The sequence below is a fragment of the Carcharhinus amblyrhynchos genome, chromosome 18, assembly GCF_965287045.1.
Source record: "Carcharhinus amblyrhynchos chromosome 18, sCarAmb.v2.hapA, whole genome shotgun sequence".
Lineage (NCBI taxonomy): Eukaryota > Metazoa > Chordata > Chondrichthyes > Carcharhiniformes > Carcharhinidae > Carcharhinus > Carcharhinus amblyrhynchos.
This window is the reverse complement of record NC_137341.1, coordinates 2,786,043-2,807,204: the sequence shown is the minus strand read 5'-3', so window position 1 is coordinate 2,807,204 and position 21,162 is coordinate 2,786,043. Positions and strand designations below refer to the sequence as shown.

At 43.8% G+C, this 21,162-nt stretch overlaps 2 protein-coding genes across 4 annotated transcripts in view; one reads left to right on the top strand and one right to left on the bottom strand.

Annotated features, from left to right (window-relative positions):
• Positions 1 to 10,501, top strand: part of ift70 (intraflagellar transport 70) — an 85,636-nt gene extending 75,135 nt beyond the window's left edge. For 2 of the 3 annotated variants that reach the window (XM_080206269.1, XM_080206268.1), the window contains 3 exons: positions 2,611 to 2,689; positions 5,459 to 5,588; positions 10,089 to 10,501. In XM_080206269.1, coding sequence (XP_080062395.1) covers positions 2,611 to 2,689; positions 5,459 to 5,588; positions 10,089 to 10,225 — 346 coding nt within the window. In that variant the 3' untranslated portion in view covers positions 10,226 to 10,501. The remainder of the gene's footprint in view (positions 1 to 2,610; positions 2,690 to 5,458; positions 5,589 to 10,088) is intronic. The other variant, XR_013888903.1, reaches the window with a different exon arrangement.
• The window catches only part of c18h16orf89 (chromosome 18 C16orf89 homolog), a 38,406-nt gene continuing 27,739 nt past the window's right edge, over positions 10,496 to 21,162 (bottom strand). Inside the window, exons 7-9 of the mRNA XM_080206270.1 lie at positions 14,790 to 14,873; positions 11,701 to 12,311; positions 10,496 to 11,399 (exon numbers count right to left, since the gene is read on the bottom strand). Coding sequence (XP_080062396.1) covers positions 12,205 to 12,311; positions 14,790 to 14,873 — 191 coding nt within the window. The 3' untranslated portion in view covers positions 10,496 to 11,399; positions 11,701 to 12,204. The remainder of the gene's footprint in view (positions 11,400 to 11,700; positions 12,312 to 14,789; positions 14,874 to 21,162) is intronic.

The window sequence follows — 21,162 nt, the reverse complement described above, 5'->3', positions numbered from 1 at the left end:
AGGGTTTTGCATAAATATTTCCAGCTCGGAAAATTGACCATTATTAAAGTCAATGGCCATTGTTATTACCTCCCTGAAAACACTGTCCTCTGTATTTTGACTTTTTCCTTCATTGTATTGTGAGGGAGTATTGAAATTACACGGACACACACACAGTAAATGTGGACAGGTATAATATGGGATGTATGTGGCAAAGGAAACATATTTCATTGTATATGCCATTGTGAACCCTTAATGTATGAGCAGAATTTGCATGACATTATTCTCTAAGTTGGGTAATATTATAAGTTAAATTTAAATTCATCTATTCTTTTAATTTCTGTAAATGAGGACAGTTTGCAGTCAGACTGCAATTGTTGCGACAAGAAAAATATTTGCAATGAGTCGGGTCCTTACGAAGTTCCAGAGCAGGAAATATATCGTAGAATCTATAACACAGAGACAAGCCCTTTGGCCCACATGGTCCATGCTGACCACAATGCCCATTTAAGCTAACCCATTTGCCTGCATTTTGCCCATATACCTCTAAACATTTCCTATTCATATATTTGTCCAAATGCCTTTTAAATGTAGTCAATGTCCCTGCCTCAACCATTTCCTGTTGCAGCTCATTCCACACGTGTTACCTTCTGTGTAAAACAAAAAAGTTGCCCCCCCCCAGGTTCTCATCAATTCTTTCCCCTTTAACTTGAACCTATGCCCTCTAGTTCTCGAATCCCCAACCGTGGGAAAAAGACTGAGTGCATTACTCCTATCCATGCCTCTCATGATCTTACACACCTCTGTAAGATTGCCCCTCAGTCTCCTACGCTCCAAAGAAATAAGTCCTTGCCTGTCCAATCTCTCCCCATAACTCAGTCCTTTGAGTCCTAGCAACATCCTTGTAAATCTCTTCTGCACTCTCTCCAGTTTAATCACATCTTCCCTCTGGCAAGGCAACTAAAACTGATTCCAGGTGCGGCCTCTACAACTGCATAACTTTTATACTCAATGCCCTGATTGATGAAGGCCAGCATGCCAAAAGTCTTCTTCGTTATCTAGCTGTGACTCCACCTTTAGAGAACCGTGCACCTGAGCCCCAAGATCCCTCTGTTCCACAATAGTCCCAAAGGTCCTGCTATTCACCATGAAAGTCCTACCTTGATTGGACTTTCCACAATCAACAACTCATCCTTATCTGGTATTGAACTCCATTCGCTATCTCTCAGCCCACTTCCCCAGCTGATCAAGATCCTGCTGCAATTTTTGATAACCTCACTGTCTACAATACCAGCTATTTTAATGTCATCTACAAACTTACTGATCGTGCCTTGCACATTCTCATCTGCTCTAGATAACAAACAGCAATGGGCCCAGCACTGACCTCTGAGGCACACCACTAGTTACAGGCCTCTAATCCGACAAGCATCCTTCCACTATACCCTCTGCTTCCTACTATCAAGTATATCTAATTTGCTAGCTCTCCCTAGATTCCATGTGATCTAACCTTCCAGAGCAGCCTGTGGAACTTTATCAAAGGCCTTACTGAAATCCATATTGGCAACGTCTTCCACCCTGCCCTCATCAACCTTCCTAGTCACCATCAAAAAACTCTAAAAAGTTTGTAAGACATGATCTCCCACGCACAAAGTCATGCTGAGTACTCCTAATCAAACCCTGTCTTCCCAAATGTCTGTATATCTTATCCCTCAGAATCTTCTCTAGTAACTTGCCTACTACAGATGTTAGGCTTACCAGTCCATATTCCCAGGTTTTTCTTTGTAACTCTTCTTAAATAAGGGCACAACATTTTCTACACTCCAGTCTCCTGGTACCTCACCCGTGGCTAACAATGATGCTCACCCCTGGCTCCTGCAATTTCTTTGCTAACCTCACGAGATGTTCTTAGATATACCCAGTCAGGACCAAGAGATTTATCCATCTTCATACATTTTAATACGTCCATCGCCACTTCTACTGCAATGTAAACTGTCCCCAGTATATTGCCACTAACTTTCCCAGGTTCCAAATATATCTTTATTAATTCTTGGAAAATGTTCAGAATACATAAATAGACAGTGTTTAATATTTTATACTATTGGACAAGCAAGTACTTTTATAATAAAAAGGATGAACGGTTTCATTAAGGTTGCATTAAGTAATTGAATCTTCAGAAGATGAGACAGTGAATAGTCTCATGCTAATGGGTGTCAATATGGCTGAAGGCAAACTTTGAGAGGTTATTTTCTGAAACTTGTGGAAATCAAGGCAGTGAGGCCTTGAGTGGAAAACTTTAGAATTCAGGTTTTTTTTTTCTACCTGCCAGTGCTGTATAAACCAGATTAAAACGGTTTATACAAGCACAATGGCGTTGCTGCTGCTGAGCAATGGTTGTTGTTTTATCTGTTTTTGGATGGGATGGGCAGTGGATACACATTCCCATCAAAGCAACTTGTATCCTGATCCTGTTGGTAAACATTTAGTTACTCTGAACAAATTAACACCTTTCTTAAAATAGTGAGCAAAAAGACTGTTTAATTATGCATTGATGCAGTTAGTAATAAACCATCGGGACCTTTACTGAGAATGCCGTGCCCTTTTTATTTAGTTTTATATTCTCAATTCTCTCAGGACCTTATATTGTGCTAAAGGAAATTATGAATTTGGCATTTCAAGAGTAATAAAGAGCTTGGAACCTTACAATAAAAAGGTAAGATGGCAAATTGTATCAAATGAAAACTTCGAACCAGGTAGGGCCTTGCATAACGTCCCTTTCACATGGAGAACAAATCAGATGTTATTGTTAGTCTACAAAGTGAATGAGATCAGACCAATATGTCGTTGCAAATTAATCTCTCTCAAGTCTTTAATTGTGTTCAGCACCCTAATTGTGAAAGTTTGCTTAAAATTTTATGTGTGGAATGAAAACCTGAGATGGGAAAAAAAGTCTAAAGTATCAGTTGTATTCATTTGTATAATTCTGTGGTAAACATTCTGGAAATCCCACCTAGCTCCAGCCCATGTCAGTCATTGATTAAAAAATATAACCAGTCAAAACTGAAGGAGCCGAAAACAGTTTGTTGTAATAGTCATACGTGGATTTAGCAAAAAGCCCGATATGAATGTTACTGCATGCCCATGTAAACACAAAAATATAACTTTTTTAGGATTTTTGAATGAATTCACACACACTAAGCAGTGATGTTGAACAGTTTAAATTGTTTTCTTTCTGTGACAGAGTAACATTACTTCTAAACCATTAAGAATATAAACACACACAAACTTATCTGCTTCTGAACTCAGCTTCCCATGAAAAACCAGATGTCTCTTTTAGTCTTTTCCCTCCAAAAAAGCGATACATCCAGACTTTGTCTTTAACAAAGCGTGTTTTTATGTAACAATTCATTTAAATACAAAGATCTTTAGCATAAATTTTAGACTCACCACGGTTATAAATAACTTGCTGCCGTAAAATTAAAATGCAATTAGTGTTTAAATCCAGGAAGTTCTGAGAAGTAATAGGGAGGCTAAGGGTGATATGGCATTTGAATCATAGAATCCTACAGTGCAGAAGGAGGCCATTTGGCCCATCAAGTCTGCACCAACCACAATCCCACCCAGGCCCTATCCCCGCATCCCCATGCATTTACCCAATTGGCAATTTAGCATGACCAATCCACTTAACCCCCACATCTTTGGGCTGTGGGAGGAAACCAGAGCATCCGAAGGAAAGCCTTGCGGATACTGGGAGGATGTGCAGACTCCACCCAGACAGTGACCCAATCTGGGAATCGAACCCACCCTGTGAGGCAGCAATGCTAACCACTGTGTCATTGTGCTCACACTTTGTGTGAGGAGAAGAGTGGGGCGCGGATCAGCCGTTCAAGGAGATACGCAACTCACTCCTTTTCTCTTCACCCCTGAATCTCCAAGCTAAATTGTGTATTAACTCTGTTACTTTTCCAGAAAAATCTGTTCCGATGTGTGCTGATCTATATTAACATTTAACAATGTGGGAGTACATAACATGCATATGTAAAATGGTGTGGGCTTTTGGTTGATATGCATGTGACATGTTCTCAGTGCAAAGCAATAACTCAGTCAGAGCTATAATGAGTTATTAAATTGAGTTGAAATAAATCTGACAGCAGTGCACTGGCAGTTTTTGCCAGTAAGTATAATTATTGCAACTCTTTCAATGTTACTCGTGAAATTAACATTGTATTCAACCGTTTCATGGGTAGGTTCCTCAGTAGTCAATCACCTTGAAATGAATTTTATGTATTGTGGTTTACCGGTGTTGTATAATTGAGACCACAAGCCAAATTCACATTTCTTAAAAACCACTTTTCAAGAAATTGAATTTACACAGTTATTTAACAAGGGGATGGAATAATTTTCTTTACAGTTATTGGATTAGAATTAGCTGGGGAGGTAATGTGTACGTTTTTACATCAGGAGTGGATATAAATGAAACCCAAAACTATTTTTATTGGAAAACCAATGGTCAATATGGCAATCAAATACTGTGCAAAAACTTCATTAATTTAAATGTTAGGATTTATTTAAATGTTCCTTTCAATTTTAAAGTGATGTTGCTCCGTTACTGCATTTCAGCGTCCTTTGGCATTCAAACTACAGTGTAGTTATTGTGTTATACCTAGAAATATTTTCCTTGGTTTATTTCATAGAATCCCTACAGTGCAGAAGGAAGCCATTCGGCCCATCAAATCTGCACCAATTCTCTAACAGAGCGTCCCACCCAGGTCCTAACCCCATAATCCCACATATCTACCCTGCGAATCCCCCTGACACTAAGGGGCAATTTAACATGGCAAGTCAACTTAACCCGCACATCTTTGGACTGGGAGGAAACTGGAGCTTCTGGAGGAAACCTAAGCAGACATGGGAGAATGTGCAAACTCCACACAATGACCCGAGGCCTGAATTGAACCCAGGTCACTGGTGCTGTGAGGCAGCAGTGCTAACCACTAACCGTGCTGCCCACAATAGACTCTGTACCTTGAGTGGTTTGACTCCACACTGGTGGATGCCTGGAGATTTAGAAAAATGTATGTCTATTTGTAAATAAAACAAAATATTTTTCACAAAGTCATTTAGTAGGTTTGAAAACACCTTCAAATCAAATTGGCACCTGTGAGATCTTTCAGTACAGGAGTTCATGGATGGCAGAGATTTTTGCTTTACAAGATAAGAAAATACCTTTTAATGTGTTTACTATGAAAGGAATTCCAACTGATTTTCATCCTGACTTTTCAATGTAGACAATTGGATCCCGATACATTATATTTTTATAAGATAAGAGAAAGTCACTTCTAACAGAGGATTTGTTAGCAGTGTTACACAGCTCCACCAAAAGTTCATGAAATGCAATGGTTGGACATCAAGAGAAAACCCAGCTGATTCAGCACGAATGTTGGCCAAGTTTCATGCTTTTAAACCTCCCTTTTCTTTACAGCTTGGAACAGATACTTGGTATTATGCCAAGCGGTGCTTCCTATCTTTACTGGAGAATATGGCCAAACACATGATTATGCTAAGGGACACTGTTATACAAGAATGTATTCAATTCTTAGAACATTGTGAAAGTAAGTACTATTCAGTATGACTTGAGATATTGAATTATATTTTAATCACCTTTGATGAGATGTTCCATTGGCTGGAATGCAAGTGAACTTAGAATCTGAGGGGTCTTTTTGTTTAGTTGAATGAGACGTGTGGGGGTAATTGGATCCTAATTTGGCAACAGTTCACAAAATAACAGCCATATCTGAAGCTTTTGTAAAATAACGTTATTGCATTCTGAACAAAGCAAGTATAAATTTGAGAAATGTCAAAGGAATTTCCTAAAACATCCAATTGAAATCACTCATCTAAATCTAAACTCTTGGACTGGATTTTTGTAATGAGCTTGCAAAATGTGATTTGGGCCATTTCCTGCTCTTGAAAACTCAACCCCATCACCTCTGCCCATAATTGCCATGTTTCCATCTCCTGGAAACACGGGTAGGCACAGTTCAAGTTTTCTGACTCCCAAGGAAGTGTCAGAAGAGTGTGGGTACCAGGGCTGGCTTCTTAGAAGTCTGCCTCAGTTTGCTGGGACATTAGCCAAGCTCTCCACATCATTTCTGTGTCCCTAACCCCTCCAATATCACAACTTGAAGGATAAAGGACAAGTGCTAGAAAATGGGATTAGTGCAACTTTAGTGCCAGTTATTGTCAGTGAGACTCGATGGGTCAAAGGGCTTTCTACAACCCTATGACTCTGACTCCACCAACCCCTCATATACCCGAGTCTCCCTTCAGACTCCTTTCTGGTTGATGGCAGCTCCCTTGCTCTCAATGACTAGGGTCATGTCATGGCAATGCAGCAGGGAAGATTCCATCTCTCCTGATCCTACAGCATCCTTCATTAGCTGAACCCTTGGGGAACACAGTGTCACTGGAGACACTGAAAGGTGGTGGTGGGAGGGAGGACTGCCACACCTCAAAGGCACAGAGCGAACACAAGAAGAATGGCTAGACTGTAGCCCAGTATTCTGTGATAGATATTACAATTCCCGTTGAGGTACAGGCACGATTGATGTGATCAGTCACTGTGAAAGGAATGTCACCAATGTGCTGGGAAGTTTGTACACAGCACAGGGAGCCCTGGACTGAGAACCTAGCCTTTATCTTGTGCAGAATAGCTCGTTATAACCAGAGACCAAATAGAGGGTGAAGTGGTTGGGAGTTTATTTAAAGAAGTACCGGTCATGTACAAGTGATTAATACCCATGCCCATGCTGTACAACTGGAGCTCCTTAACCTTACAGAAGAGTTGGAGGCAGCCTGCTGACTACTACACTACACCCTACTGCTTGCAGGTGCAGCAGGTGGTCAGGAAGGCGAATGGGATGCTGGCCTTCATCGCGAGGGGGATTGAATATAAAAGTAGGGAGGTCTTGCTGCGGCTGTACAGGGCATTGGTGAGGCCACAGCTGGAGTACTGTGTGCAGTTTTGGGCGCCGTACTTACACAAGGATATTTTGGCCTTGGAGGGAGTGCAGAGGAGGTTTACTAGGCTAATACTGGAGTTGAGGGGGTTGAGCTATGAGGAGAGGCTGAATAAATTAGGCTTGTACTCGTTAGAGTTTAGAAGAATGAGGGGAGATCTCATTGAGACGTATAAGATGATGAATGGGATGGATAGGATAGAGGTGGAGAGACTCTTCCCGCTCAGAAAGGATAGCAGGACTAGGGGGCACAGCCTCAAGATAAAGGGGGGGCGGTTTAGAACAGAGTTGAGGAGGAACTTCTTCACTCAAAGGGTGGTGAATCTCTGGAATTCTCTGCCCGTTGAAGTGGTGGAGGCTACCTCGCTAAATATTTTTAAGACGCGGGTTGATGGGTTTTTGATAAGAGAGGGGATTAAGGGTTATGGGGAGAGGGCGGGAATGTGGAACTGAGCCACGACAGATCAGCCATGATCTTATTGAATGGCGGGGCAGGCTCAAAGGGCTAGTTGGCCGACTCCTGCTCCTATTTCTTATGTTCTACGCTGACCTCTGGAGGGTCAAGACGTGGGGGACTCTGGCCTGCTTTCAGGGTTCTGCTGTGTGGCGCTGCCACCCTCATGGCCTGTAGGCTGGAGCCGACGTGGTCACAGGGAGAGGGAATTCAGATGGGGGGGGTGGAACTCTACCAGGATGAATGGATGTGCACCAGCTAATCTTTCTCCCTGTGGGTGTTTGCAGACTTCTGGCTGCCGCCTAGAAAGGGAGCAGCAGCTTGAGTGAGTTTGAGAAGTTCTGCCCCTCTCTGCCTTTAACACTGAGGGATGCCACCGAGTGTCTCTGTCATAGAGTAGAGTTCCTGCAGCAGCGCACGACAGGTCTTGAGCATGGTCCCTACAGCAGCTGATCTCAGTGTTGACCTTGATGCCTTGGTGCAATTGCTTCAGGCTGAAGGTGGACAGGCTCCTCTGTGGAACTCCACCTGAGGAGTGGAGCCTACACCACTCCCTGAATTTCCCTACCTTGCTGTTTGAGCAACTGAGGCATGATGGAGTCCAGAGACTGGAACTCAGCAGATCCCTGGCCGCCCGCAGACTGGGACCTGATGTGGATCAGACAGTGTGATGTGCTCACCAGATTGAGCCTGATGCTGCTCTAGAACTGAGTCCCACTGCGGTGTGCCTCTGTGATAGTGCAAGCTGTCAGTCGGCACTGCCAAACGCACGTGTGGTGGACCTCCTGCCGCGTCAGCTGCCTGGTTCTGTCCTCCAAGTCTGTGAGGACCATGAGCTCCAGCGTCCCTCCGCCCGGCTGGGATCTCTTCCTCTGGTTGTGTGTCAGCTTCTCCCGCATGAAAACAGATGGCAAGAATGTAAGCAGCGTGTGTGCAGATGGCAATACTGCCGAGCATGTGTGGATGGTGAGTGGGAGCACTGAGATGATGAGGATGTGACTCACAGGGAAGATGAAGATGTGTGTGGTATAGAGTGGTGATGTTCCTGAAGCTGGCAGTGAGTGAGATCCCTGTCAATGTGTGGGTGATGAGAAGAGTGACTTACCCAGGCAGAATGGAGATCATTATCCCGTTACTCTGCTTTTAATTTAAACACCTTCCAAGCATTCCACTTTAATGAGACAAATGGACAATAATTCAACAGTTTCTTTATTTAATACTTCTGGTACCAACTCAAACACAAACAGTTGCAACTCATTAACTCTTTACTAAACTTTACTTCTAACAACTTTAATTCTTAAACTGCACATTAACTAACTGAACATCAACTTTAATTATTTAACTTAAAGACACTATTGTCATTATTGATGTAGCCGTTCTTTCTCCATCCACAATTCCTCTTGTGGCACTGGATGGCTGTCCTCTTCTGCAGGGTGTTGGCACTCACCACCACTGTCATTATCGTGGCACCAACAAGTGTGTGTACGCCCCTCACCCAGTGTAGCAGTCCTTCCACACTCCCCTCCCAGACAGGACCGATCTTGCATTTGTTTTTGAAAACAGCTCCATTGTTCTGAAACCTCATGATGGTCCTGCTCCACCTGTACTTCAGGACCAAGTTCAACCCTCCCTCCCTCCCTTTCCTTTCCTTCCTTTCCTCCCTCCCTCCCTCCCTCCCCTCCCTCCCTCCCTCCCTCCCTCCCCTCCCCTCCCTCCCTCCCTCCCTCCTTTCCTTCCTTCCCTCCCTTCCCTCTCTCCCTCCCTCCTTTCCTTCCTTCCCTCCCTCCCCTTCTCCCTCCCCTTCTCCCTCCCTTCCTTCTTTCCTTTCCTTTCCTTCTTTCGTTCCTTCCCTCCCTCCCTCCTTTCCTCCCTCCCTCCCTCCTTTCCTCCCTCCCTCCCTCCTTTCCTCCCTTCCCTTCTTTCCTTCCTTTCCTTCCTTCCCTCCCTCCCTCCTTTCCTTCCTTCCTCCCTCCTTTCCTTCTTTCCTCCCCCCACTCCCCCCTCCCCCCACCCCCCACACTCCCCCCCCACCCCCCCCACTAACCCCCTCTCCCCCCCTCCCCCCCACTCCCCTCCCCCCCACCCCTCCCCTCCCCCCACTCCCCTCCCCCCACTCCCCTCCTCCCCTCCCCCCACCCCCTCCCCCCCCCCACCCTCCCCTCCCCCCCCCCCCCCCCGAATCCCACTCCCCCCCCGAATCCCACTCCCCCCCCGAATCCCACTCCCCCCCCGAATCCCACTCCCCCCTCCCCCCCGTCTTCATCAGCCCAATCTCACCTCGAACATTGTTCGGTCAGTGTGGATCAGAGAGGCCTTAGCTATGACTGATACATGATAATAAGGTCAAAGGATGGCCAAGAATATGAGTTGTGAATATTTATGAAACAAGAGATTGAGGGAAGATTGGACAGCAGTGGACTCATGATGAATGTTAACTGAGATTGAACTCACCAAGAATGAGAAGCTGTTGAGTGCAGGAAGGTAGTGAAGGTACCTGAGTGAGAAAAACATTCTGCTGCTTGGGTAGCGAGTGAGTGAAGTACTTTGCCCTGTGTTTGTGAAAAGTATTATATTTCTGCATGTTCTTTCCTTCAATTTACAGTTTTAACAATTTATAATTTTATTTTTGACCCGTTTAGTTTATGGCAAGAATGTATTAGCAGTAATCGAACAGCCCCTAGAGGAACAGAAACTGCACACAGGAAAGAATACAGTCACATACCAGGCACGGCTGTTGAAGTCATTGATTTATGAGATCATTGGTTGGAATAACTAGCAAGTATTTATCTTTTTTAAACACGATTAACTGAAGATTATTTTACATTTCAGCCTGTTCAAAGTCAAATCTGATTTTAGAAAACCTTTGAATCAATTTGTTTCGTACTGAAGTATTAAAACATTGGCTGAGTACGTTCAAACGCAGTACATAATTCATTTCATGTATCACTCAAATGTCACAACTATGTACTTTAGCGATCTTGTTACAGTACAAAACCTCGTGGGAGGAAAGTAATAATCCAAGTCTTAATCATTTCATCATCTGTGAGCAATACAGAACACGTAAAGTTTTCTCCAAAATTTTGTTCAGCTCTTCGCAAAATGAGACATGGATCTGTTTTTATTATTGTATGTATTTCTTTTGGGAACAAGATTCTGGGCTATTGCTAAACGTACTTTTAGCAGCACACATTGTTCTGAAAGACCTGTCTTCTTATAATATTGGCAATGGCTTTGCAATTCACTTCACATGTTACAGAATAAATTGAATAATGAAAAATACAACAGATTGTGTTGCATCATTTGCCTGTTTCAAAGTCAGTATTCATTTTGTAAAGGGGAGATGATTGGGGAACAACAATCAATGCACTAGAACAATATGTAAGTCTTCCTTGACTAATGACAAGTGCTAGGCAAGTCATAAAGTCATATCTATTACTATCTCTGGCAGCTTGTTGCATACGTTCACCATCCTCTTTGTGAATAAAATGCCCCTCTGGACACTTTTGTATCTCTCCCCTCACACTTTAAACCTATGCCCTATAGTTTTAGGCTCCCCTACCTTTGATAAAAGATGTTGACAATCTAACTGATCCATGCCCCTCGTTGTTTTATAGACCTCTATAAGATCACTCCTAAGTCTGCTACACTTCAGGGAGAAGAGTCCCAATCTATCCAGCCTTTCCTTATAACTCAAACCATCAATCCTGGTAGCTTCCTACACTCGTTCTAGTTTAATAATGTCCTTTCTATAATAAGGTGACCACAATTGTACACATTCTCTACAAAACTCAGCGAGAAACAGGAAGGAATAAATGAAAACAAAATGAATCTACTGGAATAAAATGAAAACTAAAAGCAACACATAACACTAATTTATTCTGCAAAGCAATTATGTTGAATTACGAACAGCGTCTTGCAAATAAAAGAGGTTATGACTGTAACAGTTTAGCCTTGATGTGGGTATGCCGGCGTTGGACTGGCGTAAACGCAGTAAAAAGTCCGACAACACCAGGTTTTAGTCCAACCAATTTATTTGATAATAGACTCACAAGCTTTCCCTCTTCGTCAGGTGAATGGAGAGTTCTGGCTAATCAGTAATCTCTAAACTGTCTGTGCTTTATATGCTCTGTCTGAGGCCAGAACTCTCCATTCACCTGACGAAGAGGGAAACCTCGAAAGCTTGTGAGTCTATTATCAAATAAATTGGTTGGACTAAAACCTGGTGTTGTCAGACTTTTTACACAGTTTAGCCTGCCAGTGAAATGGGAACATTTTAATCCTGTTATAATCCTGTGCTGGAACAATTTGTAGGGTGGAATGTTTCTAGTAATTTTACTTTTGTAACATTTCTATGATAAATAAGCACGGAGATGATGCCTCTTTTAACTTCCCGTTTTGCCAGGATATCACTCAAGTGCGTATCAAAAGGGTTTTATTCCATCATAAGCCAAAATAGATTGCCTGTCAATGTGATTCCTTATTGCTAGTTGGTCAAGTTGTCTTCAATTCCTTTTGACATAAGATCAAAAACTTGTCTGAAAAAAGTGGTGTTACATTTCAAAATAAATGGGTAATTTAAATTTGTATCGTTTTCGAATTCTATGAGCTAGTTTGAGTATAGTGTATAGCTAATACTTTGAAACTAAGATGAACATATTTGTAAGAATAACTGATCCATCCAATTTGTTCTTAGAAATGGGATGAAAAGCAAAAGGAGTTTTCTTTACAGATAAATGCTGCAATAAAACCTTGCTGTTAAAGTTCTGATAGTGATTGTGCGATGTTATAGCTTGTTCCATAGAAATGAAGATAACCGCCCAAAGCTCCAACAGCGAGGCTGGTCATGTGATCTGAACAACCACCTGCAATCAAAGTATGGTAATCAACTCTTTGAACAGATATTGAAAGTTAATGTTAATAGCCACTATTGCAATCCATTTTGATGCTTTATTTAGAAAAATAAAACTACAAACGTTTGGTAAACGAGGTGCATTCTGTAGTTACTAATATTTCATCCCATTGATGCCTGATTTCTAATGCTGAAATATTTATCATTTTCTCCCCCATATGATTTTCCAATGTAGATGGACTAAGGGCGGCACAGTAGCACAGTGGGTTAGCACTGCTTCACGGGCCCTGGGTTCAATTCCCAGCTCAGTTCACTGTCAGTGTGGAGTTTGCACATTCTCCTCGTGTCTGTGTGGGTTTCCTCCGGGTGCTCCGGTTTCCTCCCACAGAGCAAAGATGTGCGGGTTAGGTTGATTGGCCACGCTAAGAAATTGTCCCTTAGTGTCCAGGGATGTGTAGGTTAGAGGGATTAGTGGTTTTAATATGCAGGGATATGGGGGTAGGGCCTGGGTGGGATTGTGTTCGGTGCAGACTTGATGGGCCAAAGGGCCTCTTTCTGTACTGTAGGGTTCTATGTACAATACTTACAGCTTCCCACCAGTAACCGCATCATCAAATGATTACGATTGGAAATGATGGAATCTGAAGTTACTTTGGCTGATTAATGTATGCACAAGATGAGCATGTGTCGGGATTTCAGAACTTGGGCTGAGACTGTCGGGATGAGAGGGGTCAGATATTTAGGGCAAATGTGGAGAATTTCCTTCTTATTAGGAGGGAAACGAATCTTTGAATTGTAGAATCTCTGCAGTGAAAAGGAAGCCATTCAGCCCGTTGAGCCTGCACCAACAACAATCCCACCCAGGCCCCATAACCCCACACGTCCACCCTAGCTAGTCCCCCTGACACTAAGGGGCAATTTAGCATGGTCAAGTAATCTAACCCACATATCTTTGGACTGTGGGAGGTAATTGGAGCACCCAGAGGAAACACACGCAGCTGCGAGGTGCTGGGAGTCGTCATCGGAGTGAGACAGTACAGCGGCAAATTAGATTCACGTAGGAATTCGATGCACAGGGGAAAGAGGTGGGGTAGACATAGGAATTATTCCAAATTAATTAGGTGAATAATTATTAAGATAAGTAAATACATAAGTAACAATAGTAGGATAGGTGTTACGTTGCAGCTGTGGTATGTGGGCACCTTTGGATGCCAAGATGATCCATGACAGAAAGTATAAACAGCTAAGGAACTCTGGGATGAAAAAGCAGAATCTCAAAGATAATAACCTCTGGGTATGACTTGAGACGTGCAAATTGGATAGGGCAAATAAGATCAAAGAGATGAATGCATAGCTCCAAGACTGGTGTTGGAGAAATGGGTTCCAGTTCGTGGGTCACTGACACCGATTCTGGGGAAAGTATACACTGTACCATCGGGATGATCTGACCTTGAGTCATGCTGGGTTGAGCATTCTTGCGAAATACTATTGGATTACTAGTCATGTGATATTGCCCCTCCCCCTTGGATGAAATTAACAAATATTTTCTTCCTTTTTCAGTAACAGCTGAGAACCAGAAGGTGGAAGGGAGGGAGAAACTTGAGTGAAATTGCAATCAGTGGGGAAGTGAGTAATCTGATGGAGCTGTGCCTGGCAAGTCTCCGGGCCCAGATGGAATTCATCCTAGGGTCTTAAAAGAGGTGGCTAATGATGTAGTAAATGTGTTATTTTCAGGAAAATTTGCTATGTTCTGGAAAGGTTCTGTTGGACTGGGGAGTAGCAAATGTAACTTCTCATTTCAAGAAAGAAGGGGGGCAGAAAACAGGAAATTTTTGCCCAGTTAGCTTGGTGTCTGTCATGGCGAAGATGTTAGAACTGATCATAAAGGAGGTTATAGCTGGAAAAACTCAAAGCTAATCGGGTAGAGTCAGCATCGTCTTGTGAAAGGGAAATCATGTTAAATCAATTCTTTACAGTTCTTTGAAGGGATAATGTGCTGTGGATAAAGGGATAAGATTTCCTGAAGGCATTTGAGGTGCGAGATTGAAGGTTATTGCAGAAAATGGAAGTTCCTGGTGTAGGGAGTCACATAGAAGTTTGCCTGGCTGATAGAAAATAAAGAGCATGCATAAATGAATCTTTGGCAATATATGACGACTGCAGTTCCACAGGGGTTTGTGCTAAGACCTCAACGTTTTACAAATTAAACCAATGACTAGTATGGGGAGGAGAGGAGTTTAGGCATGGCAGTTAAATTTACAGCTGAGACCAAGTGGAAAGTGTGCTGTGAAGAGCACTCTGCAACAGTGATCGGGGGAGGGAGACTGATGCACACTCTGCAGTAGGGGTAACAGCAATTGCGGGGGGGGGTGGGGCAGAGGGTGGATGGAGAGAGAGGGAAACTGCTGCACACAATCAGTCAGCAGGTTTGTAATGGAACATCCCGTTAACAGAAAATGCAATGATTGTTAAAGGAAATTCAGTATTTTACCTTGCAAATGCTTTTCCCTTCTCTTCACTCGTTTGAGTTTTGTGAAAACGTCCCGTTCTCCCCTGGGTAAATATCCGGACTTATCTAATTGCAATAGAGTACATTTGGTTAATATTTTTAAAATATTTTAATTATAATCTGCAAATATCCTGAAGAGTACCTGATAATATTTGAAGGAAAATCTGGGTGAAATTGGCCATAATTTTCTTCTCCAAAAATGATATTCCACTGTTTTCATTCTTTGAGTCTGCCTTTTTTTGTAAAGGTTTAAATTGGGTTCTCACTTCAATGACGTGAATTATTGCCAAAATCTCACAGCACTTGTGCTCTGAGATAGAAGGGGAAGTGAGCCTTGAATACTAGTCCCAGTGTGGCACAGTGGTTTGCCCTGCTGCCTCACAGCGCCAAGGACACGGGATCAATTTCTGGCTTGGGTCACTGTCTGTGCGGAGTCAGCATGTTCTCCCCATGTCTGCGTGGGTTTTGTCCAGGTGCTCTGGTTTCCTCCCACAGTCCAAAGATGTGCAGATTAGGTGGATTGGCCATGCTAAATTGCCCCTTGGGGGGGCTAATTAGGGTAAATGTATGGAGTTCTGGGGATAGGCCTGGGTGGGATTGTGGTCGGTGCAGACTTGATGGGCCGAATGGCCTCCTTCTGCACTGTAGGGATTCTGTGAATGCATCTGCAATGGGCAGAAATCCATTGACAGAATCACAGATTAATGTGAAGTCTCACTGCTTTGGAACTCAGCACATCTGAATGCTGGAAATCTGAATAAAAGCTGCACATACCCAGTCAGTCTGCATTGCAACTTCTGAAAAACACGAAAATTCAAATCTTAGAAGACCCTGGGGGAAAAAAAGACCCATGAGCTGTATTTTTACAGGAGCATAGGAAAGGAATCTGAACAGATTGGGAAAGTGAAGAATGAGAGTGTACAGCTGGAGTATTTAATTGCAGAAGTTATTTTAGGAAATAGAGGCGGAATGAGAGCAAGAGAAGAAGGCTGGTCATGTTGGGCGGGGCGGGGGGGGATAGTGTCGAGGCAAGCAATGTTGGGGGGGGGAGCGCTTGTCAACTGATCTCCCAGTATACCAGGAGATCGGCACCAGCCCCCTCTGCAGTGTGCCAGCCTCTCTGGTGGGATGAGGTCTCGCTGTCCCCACTGGCAAAAATCCCCTGACAGCCTCTGTGATGCACAGAGTGCGGTAAATTCATTCCACTAAGTGGGTGGGATTATCTCCCGTATTCCCACCCGATGGACACTTCGGTTTTTTTTTGGTAAAACTGCCCCCTATATGTTTTCCCGAAGGAGTTGGATAAAGTTCCAGGGACATCCCCTGGGTTACATGGTCAATCATGAAAAGGCATCATTTTGGAGGAAGGGGAAGAAGATTCAACTTTTACTCAGAGGGCAGCGGGAATCTGGAATGCGCTGCCTGAAAAGATCTTGGATAAGCACCTGCAATATCATTTCAAGGATAGGGGACAAGTGCTGAAAATGGGAATAGCGCCATTCAATGGGCTAAAGGGCCTTTTCTGCACTGTTTGACTCTGTGGCTGAATGGTCAAATCCTGCTCCTATTTTCTATGTTTCTCTGTTACCCATGACCCCTCATGGCCTTCCGTGCCAGCTTCACAAGAGTCTTGGATCCCTACAGTAAGGGGCTATTCGGCCCATTGAGTCTACATCGACTCTCTGAGGGAGCACCCTATCTCGGTACAATTCCCCAGCCTAACCCTGTAACCCCATAACCCACGCATATTGATCGTGACCTTCTACATAATTTGCACATCTGTGGGCTGAGGGAAGAAACTGGAGCACCCGGATGAAACTCATGCAGACATAGGGAGAACGTGCAAACTCCACACAGTCATCCAAGGCTGGAATCTAACCCGGGTCCCTGGTGCTGTGAGGCAGCAGTACTAAGCATTGTGCTACTGTGCCATCCTACAAAACGTAATGAAATTTCATGCCAACATATGACATCCCGTTCATAACCATTTGTATTCTAGCCTCACGTCAAATCCTATGTCAGACTCCTATCTGTTGACTACAGCTAAGCCTTCAACACCATTATTCTCTTGAAACACATCTCCAAACTCTGTGGCCTGGGCCTCGGTTCCTCCCTCTGCGACTGGATCCTGAACTTGTGAACCCACAGACTACAATCAGTAGGGATAGGCAACCACACCTCGTCCACGATCATCCTCAACACCGGTGCCCCACAAGGCTTTGTTCTCAGCCCCCTACTATACTCCTTATACACCTATGACTGTGTGGCCAAATTTCCCTCCAATTCAATTTTCAAGTTTGCTGACCACACCACTGTAGTGGGTCAGATCTCAAATAATGACGAGACAGAGTATAGGAATGAGAGAGAGAATCTGGTAAACTGGTACAGCAACAATAATCTCTCCCTCAATGTCAACAAAACGAAGGAGCTTGTCATCGACTTTCAGAAACATAAAGGAGAACATGCCTCTGTCCACATCAAAGGGACAAAGTGGAAATGGTGAGCAGCTTCAAGTTTTTAAGTGTGCGGATCACCAACAACCCATCCTAGTACCCCCCTTGCCGACACTGTAGTTAAGAAAGCCCACCAATGCCTCTGTCCCAGCAGGCTAAGCAAATTTGGCATGTCCCCAACTTTTACAGATGCACCATAGAAAGCATTCTTTCTGGTCGTGTCTCTGTAGGTAAATTCTGTCCAAGACTGCAAACAAAAAACCACAAAGGGTCATGAACGAAGCCCTATTCATCACTCAAACCAGCCTTCCAGTCATTGAGGCTGTCTACACTTCCTGCTGCTTCGGGAAAACGGCCAGCATAATCAAGGACACCACAGATCCTGGACATTCTCTGTCCAACCTTCTTCCATCAGGAAAAAGATACAAAAATCTGAAGTCTCGTACCAACCAACTCAAGAACAGCTTCTTCGCTGCTGCTGTCAGACTTTTGAATGGACCTACCTCGAATTAAGTTGATCTTTCTCTACACCCTAGCTATGACTGTAACACAACATTCTGCACTCTCTCCTTTCCTTCTCTATGTACTGTATGCTTTGTCTGCATAGCGTGCGACGAACAATACTTTTCATTGTATACTAATACATGTGACAGTAATAAATCAAATCAAATTAGCTAATCCCTATAAAATTACACTGTGAACTCACTGTGGTAAAGATAGGTTGTGGGAGCAGTTCAGCAGTACTAATTCTATAATCTTATAATTCTATCGTCGGGCTTATGCCAACAGGATACTGGGGGAAAGCAGGAACACATTACTTGGCTGGATGATGAACCGTGATTATAAGGATTGAAGAAGCGAATGGCCTACTCGTGTCCAAACCCTTATGCTACAATCATTGCTTTCTCTAAATGTTGCCCGCTAACACGTCATCCACTGGGCTCATCTCCTTCCCAAGAACTATAACGAGCAATATCCCATTTCTCATTCAGCTAGAAATACATTGCGGCAGTAGATATTTCTGAACACTCCAGAAACTCTTTCTCTCCTTTATCCTTTGCACTCTTATCCCAAACTATATTTTTCAAGTGAAGTCCCACATTATAACTGCTCTATAATTCTTGCTCCTTTCTATAATATCCTTGCGAGTATGAGGCCACTCGGCCCCTCGACTCTGCTCTGCCAATCAACAGAATCACAGCTGGTCTGATTGTGGCCTCAACTTCTCATTCACCACTTCCCCAATAACTTTTAACTCTCTTGTTTGTCAAGAAGCCATCTTTCTGGTCGTGTCTCTGTAGGTGAGTTCTGTCCTAGACTGCAACCAAACCACAAAGGGCCATGAACGAAGCCCAATCCATCACTCAAACCAGCCACCCAGTCACTGATGCTAATAAGGGCGTGGAATGCCCTGCCTGCAGCAGTTGTGGACTCGCCAACTTTAAGGGCGTTCAAATGGTCATTGGATAGACATATGGATAACGTTGGAATAGTTTAGGTTAGAGGGTCATTAGATTCATTCCACTGGTCGGCGCAACATCGAGGGCCAAAGGGCCTGTGCTGCGCTGTAATGTTCTGTCTGTCCCTAAAAACTTTCAGTGCTCCTGTCTCCTCCGCTCTCCAGAGGAGAGTTCCAAAGGAAATTTGACATGTCCGCTCCGACTCTCACCAACTTTTACAGATGCACCATAGAAAGCATTCTTTCCGGTTGTACCACAGCTTGGTGTGATTCCTGCTCTGCCCGAGACCGCAACAAACTACAAATGGTCATGAATGTAGCCCAATCCATCACGTAAACCAGCCTCCCATCTACTGACTCTGTCTACACTTCCACCACCTCAGCAAAGCAACCAGCATAATTAAGGACCCCACGCACCCCAGACATTTTCTCTTCCATTTTCTTCCGTCAGCAAAAAGATACAGAAGTGTAAGGTCACGTACCAACCGACTCAAGAACAGCTTCTTTCCTGCTGCCATCAAAACTTTGAATGGACTTATCTCACATTAAGTTGATCTTTCTCTACACCCTAGCTATGACTGTAACACTACATTCTGCACTCTCTCCTTTGCTATGAACGGTATGCATTGCCTGTATAGCATGCAAGAAACAATGCTTTTCCCTGTATGCTAATACATGTGACAATAATAAATCAAATCAAATTAGATTCTCATGACCCTTTGGGAAAGATATTTTCTCCACATCTCTATTTAAAACAGGAGAACCTTATTCTTAAGCTATGTCCACTGATTCCAGAGAGGAAAATATTCTTTCATAGAATCCCTACAATGCAGAAGAGGCCATTCGGCCTGTTGAGTCTGTACTGACTCTCTGACAAGGTACCTTAGCCAGATCCTCTCTCCCACCCTATCCCTGTAACCCTATAAATTTACCATGGCCAGTGCCCCTAATGTACTCATCTTTGGAGTGTGAGAGGAAACCGGAGCCCCCGAAGGAAACCCACGCAGACACGGGGAGAATGTGTAAACTCCACATAGACAGTGATCCAAGGCTGGAATTGAACCCGGGTCCCTGGCGCTATGAGACAGCAGTGCTAACCATTGTGCTACCCTTTCAGCATCAAAACTGTCAAGTCCCCTCAGGATCTTGGGTGTTTTAACAAGATCACCTTTCATTCTTCTGAACTCCAACAAGACCATTCTTTAAATCTGAGTTCCACCAGAGCATTAGCTCACTATTCAATAATCCTCTGCACCACTAGCCCAGTGACATTACCACTGTACCATTATCTTCCCCTCCAACCCTATCATTACACCTTTCTCACATCTTGTGAGGCAAAGCAGCTGGTCGTTTCTATTTCTATGGCCAGGCTTCCGTGTGCAGGTCACCAGGGACTGTAGCTTGAAGGGAACTATTGCACAGGAGACTCTCCTACTCTTACCAGCTGCCTCCGGTGTATTGGAAAGATTGCTACTCAACCTGTTTCACTGATTATGAACACGTTCTGTGTGAGCGTCAATTCTGAGAGTTGGACTTGAATCCGCAGCTTCTGGCTTAGAGACAGGGATCCTATGACTGGTCACAAGAGCTCTACAATGTCCTCCTTTGCAACAGTGTCCTTAATCACCACCTCCACCCTTCATCTCTCCCCCCTCCCTTTCCCAAACACCTTGTACCCAGCAATATTTCATACTCTTTAAGCCAAGTCTCTGTTACAGCATGTTTTCACATGGCAATCTGCACAGTATCTCATTGATCCTATTAACCACATCCACACACAAACACATTAACCCCAATTTAGATTTTATTACTGTTCCTTTTACTCTGCTTATTGCTGAACTAATCACAGGCAATTCAGAGAATATGCAAGCAAATGCTGGGAGAATTGGCTCAATTATTACCTCATCCAATCTCTGATGTTTACCGAGAAACTGCAAATAGAGTCATTGAATCCATACTGTGCAGAAGGAGGCCATTCAGCCCATCGAGTCTGCACCGATCACAATCCCACCCAGGCCCCTATCCCCACGCGTCTTAGCACGAAGTTGAGGAGGAACTTCTTCACTCAAAGGGTGGTGAATCTCTGGAATTCTCTGCCCGTTGAAGTGGTGGAGGCTGCCTCGTTGAATATATTTGTCACGGGTAGATAGGTTTCTGATAGACAAGGGAATTTAGGGTTATGGGAAGAAAGTGGGAAATTGGAACTGATCCACTTCAGATCAGCCATGATCTTATTGAATGGCGGGGCAGGCTCGAAAGGCTAGATGGCCTACTCCTGCTCCTATTTCTTATGTTTTTATGTTCTTATTTACCCTAGCTCGTATCCCTGACACTCAGGGGCAATTTAGCAAAGCCAATGCACCTAACACGCACATCTTTGGAGTGTGGGACAAAACCGGAGCACCCAGAGGAAACCCACACAGACATGGGGAGAATGTGCAAA